General features: G+C 38.9%; 1 protein-coding gene across 2 annotated transcripts in view; it reads right to left on the bottom strand.

Annotated features, from left to right (window-relative positions):
- The window catches only part of COL5A3 (collagen type V alpha 3 chain), a 164,098-nt gene that overhangs the window by 77,285 nt on the left and 72,965 nt on the right, over window positions 1-13,848 (bottom strand). For both annotated transcript variants that reach the window (XM_070741057.1, XM_070741058.1), the window contains 7 exons: window positions 12,533-12,583; window positions 11,734-11,775; window positions 10,302-10,364; window positions 10,003-10,077; window positions 8,859-8,942; window positions 5,864-5,920; window positions 3,862-3,915 (listed from right to left, as the gene is read on the bottom strand). In XM_070741057.1, the coding sequence (XP_070597158.1) occupies window positions 3,862-3,915; window positions 5,864-5,920; window positions 8,859-8,942; window positions 10,003-10,077; window positions 10,302-10,364; window positions 11,734-11,775; window positions 12,533-12,583 (426 nt within the window). The remainder of the gene's footprint in view (window positions 1-3,861; window positions 3,916-5,863; window positions 5,921-8,858; window positions 8,943-10,002; window positions 10,078-10,301; window positions 10,365-11,733; window positions 11,776-12,532; window positions 12,584-13,848) is intronic.

Raw genomic sequence — 13,848 nt, 5'->3', positions numbered from 1 at the left:
CATTGTATTTCTGCAACACTTGTTGTTCAGAAGTTTTTTGAGCCAGTTGAACCACAACATCTCTATAACAGTTTTGTCTTCTGACTGAATATACTAAGCCTATTCCATAATCTCCAATAGTTTTCCTAAGAAAATCCAGTTCATCACTGATCCATACTGCCATCTCCAAGCCTTTTAAATTCATACCCCTTTCAGCCTTCTCCAATGGCCCTGCAATTCTCAAACAAAACTCCTTCTCCATCAGTTCTGTCTGCAACAAATTGACTTCCAATCCACACCCAATTGGACGTCTGATTTAGCTACTATTAGTTGCCTCTGAGTGTCATCCTTATGTTGATTGATGACTCTTGTTAAATCATTACACATTTTATCTATATTTTCACTCAGAGCTTCTGAATTAAAAAGCATTTTTTTCAAACACTTCCAAGAAGACTTTGAGATTATAAATTGATATGGCTTTATTGTTGCTTGCATTTTTAATATAGTCTATGGGGTTTTTTTATACTGTAGCTGGACATTCAACAACAAAACAGAAGATTCCTCACAAGGACAAAATAAGTTGAGATTCCATAACAAAATGTCCACAGGAAAAATTAAGATAATATTTCCCATGACAGAGAAAAGTTACCATCTAATCAGAGAGAAAAATAGATAAGAGACAAGAAGTATATACAAAAGCAAGTTTAAGAAGGAAGGTTCTTTTTAAAAAATAGTAAAATACAAAATCCTCGCAGTAGTCTGGTGGAGATGTAAATCAAATCACACCACTTTCACTACCAAAGAGAAAATATTTATGGTGTTGATTTCCATGCTGCAAAAACAAGCAGATAACTCCAAAACAAAGCAACAACAACAACAAAAAAGGTAACAAGTTCACAGTACAGCAAAGGGGTATAAAAATAAATCAGCATTCAACCATACATTTTGTAAAAGATGTACTGGTAAGTCAAAAGCAAAAAAATAAAAAATTCAAAACATGTTGTTTAAAACCTAGGCTTAAAAAAACAAATGCTGACCGGAAAAGATGGGGACTTGATCCTTCAATCGCTCTTATCAAGAATCACAATCGTCTAAATTCCTTTTCCTATTCAAGTACATGATAAACTGAGCATAGATTTGAGCAGGGGTGGGCTGCTGCCCAGATGGTGGGAGGAGACGCAGTGGGGTAGCGAAAATGGAGCTCCACCCCAGAGCACCCAATTTGCACTGAAAGACGTTGAAAGAAAATGCAGGGCGTCCTGCATAAGCCACGCCCACAGTTTGGTAGTAAAAATTTTGGTAGCCCTCCATTGGACTTGAGTCATTCCTAGTTGCCACCCCGAGTCTTCGGAGAGGGGCGGCATACAAATCTAATAAATTATTATTATTATTATTATTATTATTATTATTATTACTACTACTACTACTACTACTACTACTACTACTACTACTATTAAAATCTGGGAAGTGTGCTGCCAAAGAGCTGGCCTTGGTAGCAAAGTCAGCTGTTTGTTGGCAGGGGGAAATTTCATCCTGCCACACAGTATGCCAATTCCTGGAGGACTCCAGAATGCAACATTTAAAGTATCACCTTTTATCACCAATTACATTAAATTGGTTATTACATAATAAAATTATTCCAGAAAAAGGTAAGATTTTAAAGCCTATTCCTATAAATGCCTATCTCTTCAGACCCATAAGAAAGACTTCATATCTTCATCCCAGTCTTTTGATTCAGGAAGGTGAAGTCTTCCTCATTGGGACTTCTAATATTTGGAGCATATTCCTGAGAAAGACTAAGCTAATTAATCCCCTCTCTGATGTTAGATCAGAAGACCAGAACTTGGAGATCTTCCAGACATTGTCTTCTCCATTAATTCTCAATTTCCATTTATAAGATATGTCCATGGGATTAGGGATCCCGAGAACTGTTTTGGAGCACTACGGATTATTTATCCTGGGGCAAGTGGTGGTCAAAGATCTAAAATTACTGTATGTTTAATCTTATTTCATTTCTTTTTTTCTGAATGCATTTTATAATGCATTTCTTTGAATGTATCAAAGGGGAGGATGGGGCTGAAATGGGATGCAAATATAAATAAATTTATCACAAATAATTTTCTATCAGTCAGTGGCAGGATGAGGGTATAATAGACAAAATACCAGGAAAATTTTGCAAAAGGCCTATATTTCTTCAATAAGTTTGTACCTAGGCATGTATTTTTATTCCATGAAGAGTAAATGCTTATGATGAGGGGAAGGAAGGAAAAAAGAAATGGATGGAAAAAAGATTCTACCAATGCTACGAATGCCAGAATTCTGTCTGCTAAGGATAACTTAAAAGCTTTCTCATTTGAGCATGCCAGGAGAAAAGATCAGCATGCTTAAAATAGCGACAGTGCACCTTCCAAATTTGGGGGAAGGGATGAATTATGGTCTGAATTTGCAAAATTGCTTATTTCATATTCAGATTCAATTTTCCATGCAGTTCAATAAGAAGAATACAATATAATAAGGCAAAGTAAATCTATCGGGCTAGAGAAAGACTAATGTGAAAGATATGTATATAGTACAAAACTATCAAATGGGCAGGAGATAAACAAGTGCAGTGAAGGAGAGCCACTTTGATCTAATGCAAGGGTGGAGAACTGTGGCCTTTTTATGACTTGTGGACTTCCACAAGTCATAAAAGGACCATGGTTCCCCACCTCTGGTTTAACAGTTAAGTACCAAGCTAGAAACAAGAGATTGACTTCTCATCCCACCTTGGCCACAAACTCAGTTGAGTTTGACATTCATTGAAGAAGACTCCCTCTTCTTTGTGGCAACCCCTGAGATATTGGAACACTGCTATCATGTCTCTCCTAGTCCTTCTTTTCATTTAACTAGACATACCCAGTTCCTGCAACTGTTCCTCATATGGTTTAGCTCCAGTCCTCTAATTATCATTATTGCTCTTCTCTGCACTCTTTCTAGAGTCTCAACATCTTTTTTACATTGTGGTGACCAAAACTGAATGCATTATTCCAAGTGTGGCCTTATCAAGGCATTATAAAGTGATATTAACACTTTACCTGACCTTGATTCTATCCCTCTGTTAATGCAGCCTAAAACTGTATTGACTTTTTTGGAAACTGCTGGCTGATATTTAGATCATTGTCCACTAGGACTCCAAGATCCCTCTCACAGTTATTACTGTTGAGCAAAGTATTACATACACTGTACCTGTGCATTTTGTTTTTCTTGCCATAAATGTAGAAACTTACTTTTTTCACCATTAAATTTCATTTTGTTAGATAGTACCCAATGTTCAAGTCTGTCAAGATCCTTTTGTACCTTGAGCCTATCTTTTGGAGAGTTGGTTATTCCTACCAGCTTGGTGTCATCTGAAAATTTGATGAGTTCCCCATTTATCCCCTCATCCAAATCATTGATGAAGATGTTAAAGAGTACTGGGCCTAAAACAAAGCCTTAGAGTATCGCACTGCATCCATGTAGATGTAGTTCCACTGAGCACTACACGTTGAGTGTGACTGGTCAGCCAGTTTTGAATCTATCTGGTGGTGTTGCTGTCAAACCCACATTTTTCTACTTTTTCTAACAGTAGGTTATGGTCTACTTTATTAAATGCCTTACTGAAGTCCAAGTAAATTATATCAACAGCATTCTTCCGGTCCCTTAATTTTGTTAATTTGTCAAATAATGCAATAAGATTAGTCTGGCATGATGTGTTTTTGACAAACCCAAAAGAGACTGGACAGTCTGGCATTTTTATACTTCACACTTTACCAACCTTGTATCATCCAGAGGTGTTAGATTTCCACTCCCAGAATTCCCTACCAGCACAGCCCAAGCCCCTCCTGTCCATCTTCAGCAACCAACCTGGAGTCCGGGGTCACCTGAATCCCCTTTTTGTCCTGATTTTCCTGGTAGACCCTGTAGAAATCATATTAAAAATAGATTAATTTATTTTAGAGTATTCCAAAGGTGAACAATCCAGCCATAGTGAATACATCCAGGATTTGATGGAGCAGGAGAAATATTCTGTCTGTTAATTCTAAAAAAAATATCAGCATAGTAATGCATATGAGGGAAAATCCAGGCATTCTACTCTTGAAAATATTAGTTTCTCCTCTAACAGAAAGTGATACATGGTATGATGCCATTTGCACACTCTACACCTATTCATCAATAGAGAAGTATGGGGAGTTGTGGTTTCACAGCCTAAAGTAAATTTGGGGGAAAGGTCTGGAGCAGGAAATAAAAACTAAAAATGAGATCAACTCTATCACTGGTAGTTTCACATTTGGCCAAATCTATTTATTTTCTACATGTGAACCGGTGGGTTCTGGTTTCTCCCGCTGATGGTTTGCTCAAGAGCGCACTGTGTGGGTGTGCACAAATTGTGTTTTGTGCATGCAGTCATAGTTCCCTCTAAGCTGAGCAGTGAGCAATCGCTCACTTAAAAATCATCATCAACTCAGAGTTTTTCAAATCTGCCCAGAAGCTGAGAGGGAAAGAGTGAGAGGGAAGGAGAGAGAGAGGAAGAGAGAGAAACAGATAGAAAAAAGAGAGGAAGAAAAAGAGAAAGAAAAAGAATGGGAGTAAGGAAGAGAGAAAGAAAATCAAAATCTAGTTTGAAACTAGCTCAACTATTTAAGTGGCATTTTGATATTGATAGAGTTGCTCTATTATGAGCTCACTGTTATAGACACACAGTACAGTATTTTATTTTGAAATTCTGTGTTTGTTTGTTTGTTTGTTTATTTATTTAATATTTCTGTGCTGCCCAGTCCCAAAGGGACTGCCGTTCAGACACTATACTTTTCCGCCCACCCCCCAAAAAAATTAGAGGGAACACTGCATGCAGTACTTTAAAAAAAGCTTCTGTGCATGTGTAGAAGCTAAAAACAAGAAGGTGGTGCCTTGATGCTGCTGGAATAACCTCCTCGGGGTCGTGGCAGGCCTGGGTCACTGCTGGTTCTAGCAATGTAGTATAGAGGGAAATCAGTTAAACACATTATATATACTGCTCAAAAAAAATAATGGGAATACTCAAATAACACATCCTAGATCTGAATGAATAAACTATTCTAACTGAATATTTCATTTGCACAAATATTCCATTTGCGCAACAGCATGTGAAATTGATTGTCAATCAGTGCTGCTTCCTAAGTGGACAGTTTGATTTCACAGAAGTTTGATTTACTCGGAGTTACATTGTTTTTAAAGTGTTCCCTTTATTATTATTTTTTGAGCAGTGTATATTTTCTACCTCCCTTCTCTGTGTATGGGAAAAATCCTATACCTCAGGGCAATATAAATATGCAAAATGTAACAATTCAGGAATGATATGTTTCAGAAAACTCAATAATGTATCCTTCCAGACCTACAAATTCTTCCCTGGGCCATGCTATTTTAAGAAGGTATAGCATGATCCAAATGAGGACAGAAATTCTGGAAATGGCCAAACTCTCTCCAGAAGAGCATGATCCTGGTCTTGACAGGAAATAAAATATCTTGGAGTTCTTTGAAACATTCCATTTCTTAGTCCCTGAATTTTGCACATTCACAGATACAGTATGACCTTGTTAAGATCATTTGTAGCTTAGCCCACCAATAAGTTTAGACGATTTCAATAGATTAAAGTTCTTTTCAATGTCTATAAAATAAAAATGCTTGTGGGCCAAGTAGTGTTTTTCCCCCCTATGAAATCTGTTATATGCTGAAGAATATTTCATTTCAGCCCAAATACAATACATAGATAATACTAAGCGAACCAGAATTCACAGCACAGAAATGAATATGAAACTAAAATCTTTCCTTTAAAAAATCCTAAAACTCTCAATTTATGGATCAGCTTTGAACAATCACATTTACTCACTAGTGGTCCTGGCCTTCCAGTGAGTCCCATTGGGCCAGGAGGTCCTTTCATGGAAAGCTGAGAAGAGAAAGAAAATGGTGCATTATAATAATATCAAAAGGAACTGGGGAGAAGTAAGCAAGAAAGGACAATAAGATGCTGGCTTGAGGTGAAAATAGGAGAAAAAGTAATGTTTGTTATGTCACAGAGGTTTCATTCATCTTCTTTCTTCGGCTTGCTTGCTTGCTTGCTTGCTTGCTTGCTTGCTTGCTTGCTTGCTTGCTTGCTTGCTTGCTTGCTTGCTTGCTTGCTTGCTTGCTTGCTTGCTTGCTTGCTTGCTTGCTTGCTTGCTTGCTTGCTTGCTTGCTTGCTTGCTTGCTTGCTTATTTATTGGATTTGTATGCCGCCCCTCTCTGCAGACTAGGGGCGGCTAACAACAGTAGTAAAACAGCATATAACAGTAATCCAATACTAAAAACAGTTAAAAACCCATTATTATAAAAACCAATCATACATACAGACATATCATGCATAAAATTGTAAAGGCCTAGGGGGAAAGTGTACCACTATATGTAGAGAAGTGGAGTAGCTGGGCTCTGAAATTATTTTGGTTTTGCTTGGCTTTGAGTAAGCCAATTTCTATCTGGTCCAAATCAATGAGAAAAGACATGTTATTCATCTTATTGTAGGGCATGACTATATTAACCTAAATTAATTATTGAAAAGATCTTCTGTTCTTCAAATGAACTCTCAACCCTGATACAGATTTAATTTAGGATCATTTTTTTTAAAAAAAAAAATCTTAAATCAATCAAATCAGTTCCCCATTGGATGAAGTTTTTGTTTCTCTTCTGTACAGTATGATGATTTATCTGCTACGGTATGATGATTTATCTGCTTAAGTCTGACTTACAAAGCTATTCCTTGAAACAGAATGTGAATAATCTATATAAGTAACCTTTAGTGTCAGAATAGTGACACACAGGTAACATAATTGCTGCATCCTGAAGTAAACATACACTGTCACGAATGACAACTGGCAACACAGATGCCATGATGAAACAGAGAAAGACCATTATCACTATAAAGTTGGCTGCACTCACTTCCTGCAGTTTTATATCTTCTAAGGTGAGGGGAGGAATTGTTATTTCACATTTCAAAAGTGTGAAATAATCAGCGAACAGGAATTTCTAGAGAGACTCAATTTTTGTGGGGGCTCTTTTAGGCTCTTGCTTTTTATTAGCTGCAAAAGAAGATGCTGGCCCTCTATGATCCCTCTCTTCCAAGTTTGTTTGTTTTCTTCCAAGACTGCTCGAAATGGATAACCAGGTTAATTTAAGTGAAAAGAAATGCAGAACCTTTGGGATAAAAACTTGGCTGAACCAGTAGCAGGTTGCAGCCAGTACTGTCCAATATGGTGTCCTGGTAGCAAAAATGGAGCTGCGCATGCAGCTTCAGCTGAGTGGTGGGCGCGTGCATGCATCAGAAGCCAAATCTTGTGTAGCCGGAAGCCAAATCTTGTGTGAGGATACGTGCGCAAGTGAGATTTTGGCGATTTTCTTGGATTTTGGGGTGAAATGTTGGTGAAAATATTGGTGAAAATCACCAAAACCTCACTTGCACACACATCCTTACACAAGATTTGGCTTTTGGTGCATGTGCAGAGAAATCTCATGTTGACGAACATGCCCACCAGGAGCGTTCCAGTAGCGCCGGCCACTAATGGGCAGCCAAAATTTTACTGCCACACTGTGGATGTGGCTTATTTTGTGGGTGTGGCTTAATGGTCATGTGACTGGTTAGGAATGGCTTGCCAGCCATGTGATCAGGTGGGAGTGGCTTGAACGATCATCATTGTTCAAATGAACTGTTAAGTCCTAGACTTACAACCTTACCAGTGTCGCTCGCTGGGGTCACAATTTGCTTTGCGTTTCCCGTGCTCTCCTTTCTGGGTCACGCCCCCTGCCTCAGGCTGGGTAGCTAGGCAAATGGGTGCTGCCAAAAGCATAAATGCTGCCAGCGCTGCTTCCACCCATGCCTTCTGCTTGCACCTCAGGCGGGAGGTGGCCGCAGGAGGCGGGAGGGGAGCTGGGCAGGAGAGAAGGAAGCTCGCCAAGATCAGGAAGGAGGAAAGAGGAAAAAAGCAAGGAGTGCAGATGCAGCAGCAGCAGCAGAAAAAGGAGAGACAAGCCAAGCCCAGTAATTCTGGAAGTGACAGCTGCCAATCAGCTGGAGCTGCGCACGCATCTTCATTTCTGCCAGTGGAACTGCATTCCACCCTGTTCTGCCTGCTGCCAACCCCTGGTGCTGGCGAAGAAGAACCCCTGCCTGGGCTGAATCCACTGTTAACTAAATTTAATTGTTTATGTTTGTTTTGAGCCAGTGTGGACATGTACTTGCTGTTTTCTTGGCAAGATTTCAGAAGTGGTTTTCCATTGAATCCTTTCTGAAAGAGTACCCAAAGTCACTTAACTGGCTTTGTGCCTAAGCTGGGACTAAAATTCATCATCTCCCAGTTTCTAGCCTGGTATCTCAATCATTATGCCAAGCTGGCTCTCTCTTTTATACAATATACTTTTGTTCAGTCAGTAATTCTGACCATGATTTGCTGAAGCAAACATAACCTCACTGAGGGAGTTGGGAGGCTGTGATTTAACGGCAGATGAAAAGATTAGAGAGTGATTTGAGTAATTTGATTAGCTGACATTCTGTGATGAGCCACATGATTTAGAAATCACTTGAAAACCTGCAATATTATTATTTCAATTTATTCACCTATAATTCACATTTCCAGGGTCAAATATCTCAACACCTCTGGGTGGCATTAAGAATTTGAAAAGAATATAGAACATTAACCAGAACAGAAGTAAAAAAATGAGAGGGGGGGAGAGGGAGAGAGAGACAGGGAGAAAAGTGTTAAATGCTGGAGCAAAGTAAGTACTTAGAGAAAACAAGATTTAAAACAAAGAAGCTTACCATATGCACATATATTCATACATTTGCCCACAATGCTTACCTTGGCTTGCTGTAAAATAGCCTGGGCCTGGGCCTCCTGGAAAGATACTGAAGGTCCTTTAACTGAATCACCACGAAACTGGAACTGGAAATAGATTGGTAACACAAATTCAAGGAAGAGAACAATGGAGAAATAATACAATAGAACATTTAAAAAAAAGAAGAATACTGAGGCTATGGCTAGATAAAGTAGATGGCAATATGCCATCACTTATGGCACTCCTACCAAAAAAAGAAGAGCAAATCTTCATATGTATCATCTTTAAGTGAAAGCAATACCCACATTTAGTATTTCAAATATTGATGTTTATTTGGTGCCAGGAAGGTAAAAAATGGGTTCAACTATAGAAAACTCAAAATGTTCTGTTTTTGAAGATGATAAAATTTCCTGTTCTTAGGGATGACTTATATATTTGAACTTTGCTCCTCAATCTTCAAACTTTCCATATCAAAATCCTTTTCCATATCAAAAAACATCCCTCTTGGATATGTGGTCACAGTAAAGGTGAGTTCCTTTTGACCCATTTCTTACCTAACCTGTCTTCTGGGATCTTATTTTATATAACAAACAAATAATTCCCTCAACACTGTCAAACTATTTACTAAGTCTACACTACTATTACTATCACCTATCCTATCATTATGATTATATGACTCTAACTTGTTGTGTGCATCCTTAAGATTTGTATTAATGTTGATTGCTTCTTCATTGCTTATTTGACCCCTGTGACAATCATTAAGTGTTGTACCTCATGATTCTTGACAAATGTATCTTTTCCTTTCTGTATGCTGAGAGCATATGCACCAAAGACAAATTCCTTGTGTGTCCAATCACACTTGGCCAATAAAGAATTATATTCATTTCTATTCTATTCTGTTCTGTTCTGTTCTGTTCTGTTCTATTCTATTCTATGCTATGCTATGCTATGCTATTCTATTCTAATAAATGTCAACATATCTTTGCACATGGAATATACTCAAAACAATGCCCGTGGAAACTAAAAAAAAAAGGATTCTCATTTTAACATCAAATATTCACTAAAATTGAAATTCACTTCATCTGCTTCTCAGAGGCACTGGATGACATTGTTTCCTACACATATATCTCATTTTCTCAAACTGGTCCATTTCCCTGCATCACCTACTGGCAACATGAGCATTGTCCCAGGTGGTCCACGTAACCCATCAGCTCCTGGAAGGCCTGGGAGTCCTGGTGGTCCCTGTGCAAAAGCACATTAAGACACCTCCGTCAATCATTCTTGAGAGTCATTGGACTAAAAGAAAGCAATATCAAGCTGAGGCTTGTCCAAGAGATACACGGAAGAGGCGCATGCCGGCAATTCCTTATTCCCCACACCCAACATTTTCAGAGAAGACAAAACATCGCCAGGGGGGAAGATCGAAGAGAGTATCATTCCATCGAATCACATAGTGATTTCCTTACCCGCTCGCCAGGATCTCCTTGAAATCCCGGTGGCCCTGGTGATCCCATGGGACCCATCTCTCCCTGGGAAATCAAGATAAATGAAGAAAATCTCACAGGCAATTCTTCTTTTAAAGTAGAAACATCATGACATGGTGATATCCAAGACCAGCATTGTATCAAATGTATCTTACAGCAGCAATATTATGCCTGACTGTTCCAAAAACCAGGCTGCAGAAAATGAAGTTTGAAAATTGTGTGTAGTTTCCTTTCCATCCCTATGAGTAACAGGAAAAGACTGCATAATGCACCTAGATACTAACATCAATCATCAGTCTTCTTCTGCAGCTGTATTTGGATTATACTTTTTGCAAAACTCTGTAATTTTTAACTAAAGTGTCAAATACATATGGTATGTTTTATAAAAGGTCTACCAATAAGCAGCACAGTCACAGATCCTTATGGAAGAAAGAAATTCTTCATTCTCAAATTCAAGCCTTTTTAAAAACTCCATCTTATCAAGCGGGTATTGCCATTTGCTTATTTCCTTATATAGGTAGTCCTCCACTTACATCAGTTATTTTAGTCACTGTTCAAAGCTACAACAGCACTGAAAAAATGATGTATCACCATTTTTCATAGTTATGGCCTTTGCAGCATTCTTACGGTCACTTGATCAAAATTCAGATTTATTTATTCACTCACTCACTCACTCACTCACTCATTCATTCAATATTTATGCCGCCCCACTCCCTAGAGATTCTAGGGGGCTCACAACCAAAAATATAAAACATCCAAATACTGTAATACTAAAACATATTTAAAAAGTTTAAAAACAATTTAAATACAACAGTTCAACCTATGCATACCATTTATGGCTGGATCTTGATGGTTACCACCATCAGATCAACAGCCCCAGGCCTGCCGGAAAAGCCAGGTCTTTACCGCTTTCCGGAAGGCCAGCAGGGTGGGGTTAGTCCAAATCTCAGGAGGTAGCTGGTTCCAGAGAGTCAGAGTAGCCACAGAGAAGGCCCTCCCCCACTGACCTGCCAGCCGATACTGTTTAGCTGATGGGATCCAGAGAAGACCAATCCTGTGGGCCCTTACCGGTCACCGGGAGCTATGTGGTAGAAGGCGGTTTCGAAGATAGTCTGGCCCTAAGCCATGTAGGGCGTTAAAGGTAATGACCAACACCTTGAATTGCATCCAGAGACCAATCGGGAGCCAGGACACATAGGGGAAAGGCAGGGAAAGGAGCAGAGAAACATGGAGACAGGTCTATCCCCAATCCTGTTTATAATGGCACCAACCTGGATTGCGCTGTTGCAAGTTCTCTTTCCCTACCCAGAAGGGGGCGGGGGAAAGCCAGGAGCCAGGAAGGAAGGGACCACCTCCTAAACAACTTTAAAGTAGCTGGGAAAACTGATATCATTATATTTATTATGTCTCTTACCTGTGGACCTCGATATCCAGCTGGCCCCTCAAAAACCATACCCTGCAAAGGAATGGAGAAAGATTTAACAACCCTGAACCAGTTCTGAAAGGAAAGAGTGACTTTGTGGCCTGTGAATATTCACAGAGTTATGTGATCTGAATTTAGTTGTCTCTTAAGCACTGAAATAAGTTCACACCCTTGTAAGGAGTATAAGAGAAATTCTTTAATATTAGAGGAATGAAACCACATGCGTGCTTATTGTTGAATGCTCTGCACAAGTAGCAAGCTTGTTGAATGTATATAAAAAAAGAGATAGCTAATTGTTGCATAATTAGATAATCTGTACTCATGAGATATTATCATGATAAATGCCTGTGATTCTGGGGCACAATTAAGCTAACTATCCTCAGAAGGGAAAACTATATTGTGATCTATACTTATCAGAGGGAGAGAAGCAGCATATCGCAGCCAATAATAAAGCATACAAAACATTCAACTAAGATCCAGAAACCACTCTGTGAATGCAATAAAGGAAAAGATTTCCCACTGTTGTATATTTGCAAGTGTTTGTTTTTGTATTTGTCTGCAAGACTTTTGTCCTCATCCAAGACCCAATTTGCTCCATCTCAAGTTTCCAGACCATATTCCTAGTATCTCTCAACCGTATGGAAACCACTAGAGTTTTGGATATTTATCCATCCAAGAATCAAAACGGAATTGACCACAAACCCCACGACACCACTTCGTGGTGAAATAAAGTCTCCAACCAGGCTGAAGGGTTTTGGCAAAGCTAGAACAGAAAACATATCTTACTCACAGGTTCGATGACCGCTGCCTCTCCTTTCTGCCCCTTCAGATTTGGTTGCTGCTACACACAAAGGGAATAAATAACCACCATGAGAACCAGTAATTATGATAATGTGAGAATCTGCAATGTAGATGGGGACGATCTCCCAAATTAGAGAAGATATTTAAGATAACCGTTTCTTCTATCTGATTTAGTGAACCACAAATCTTATCCCATCTACTATTCAAACAGAAACAAGTTGTTGTACCTTAAATGAAGGTGCATTTGATTCTGAACTATGTGCGTTGTTGGAAAGAAGTGTGGGATTTTTCTAAGTTGACTGATTGTGAGAACTGGCACTGGGGGTTAGCTGTTGCTTAGATAGTAAGTGATCTCCAGTGACCTCTCCTCTAAAGTGAGCTATCCCACACTTCTCCAGGCTTATGATGAGTGAAATAGGAGCAATTAAGTGACTTAACATCTCTAGACATTGGAAACAAATTCAAAAAGTAATTCGAGAACTTCCCATGAGTGATCCCTGGAGCAAACTCAACTCCAAAGGCATAGGACAAGAGGAAGGCAAAATAGCATCAAATAAAAAAAAGGGATAAAATTAATTACTAATTGCATTTAGTTCTGAGCACCTATGAATTAAATCTTATTGAGTTTTTTTTTATCATCAATAGCCCTGAGCAAAAAGATCCTACAAGTTTGGATTTAAAAAAACACAATACTTATTATGTTTTCATTTACCATGATTTCCAATTTTGATCCAAACTAGGTGGCAGCATTGAGGCAATTTTAACTAATCTTAAGAAGCCGAGCCAACCTGGAAGTGATTAATATCCAATAGGAATTATCAGTATTATTGGCTGGGCTGGAAAGTCCCTCAAAGAATCCCAGAAAAAGGCAGGAGCAAACATGTTTTCTTGCTTTATGTCTATGTAAGTGCTGAAAGTTACATTTGACTTGAAAGAAATGCTTAATGTTACTCAAAAGCAATTTTTTAGCCCAGAAGTGGGAACTGAAATCCATGCCATGAGAAATAACGAACAGTGGGAATATGTAATACACAGCAGGTTCTGGACTGAGTCAGAAGACTGAGGAGAGGGCAAGTCAACCTTGGTTTAAATGCCAAGTTTCCATCCCAGCCTGGTGGCAATTAGCCATTGGGAAATGAGTGGGTGAGGCAAAGGGGCAACAAGACATTCATAAATAGTTATGATTAATGTCATAGAAGTCTCAGTGCTCTTAAGTCCCAAATAAAAATAGGGCACTCTTGGCAAATATCTAGGTGAAGATAGACACATCCGACTGAGATGCAGCAGAGCCCAGTTTTTATAATT

This window comes from Erythrolamprus reginae, chromosome 2 (genome assembly GCF_031021105.1).
Source record: "Erythrolamprus reginae isolate rEryReg1 chromosome 2, rEryReg1.hap1, whole genome shotgun sequence".
NCBI classification, from domain to species: Eukaryota; Metazoa; Chordata; class Lepidosauria; order Squamata; family Dipsadidae; genus Erythrolamprus; species Erythrolamprus reginae.
Note: the sequence above shows the minus strand (reverse complement) of the source record. Positions and strands in the feature narration are given on the sequence as shown.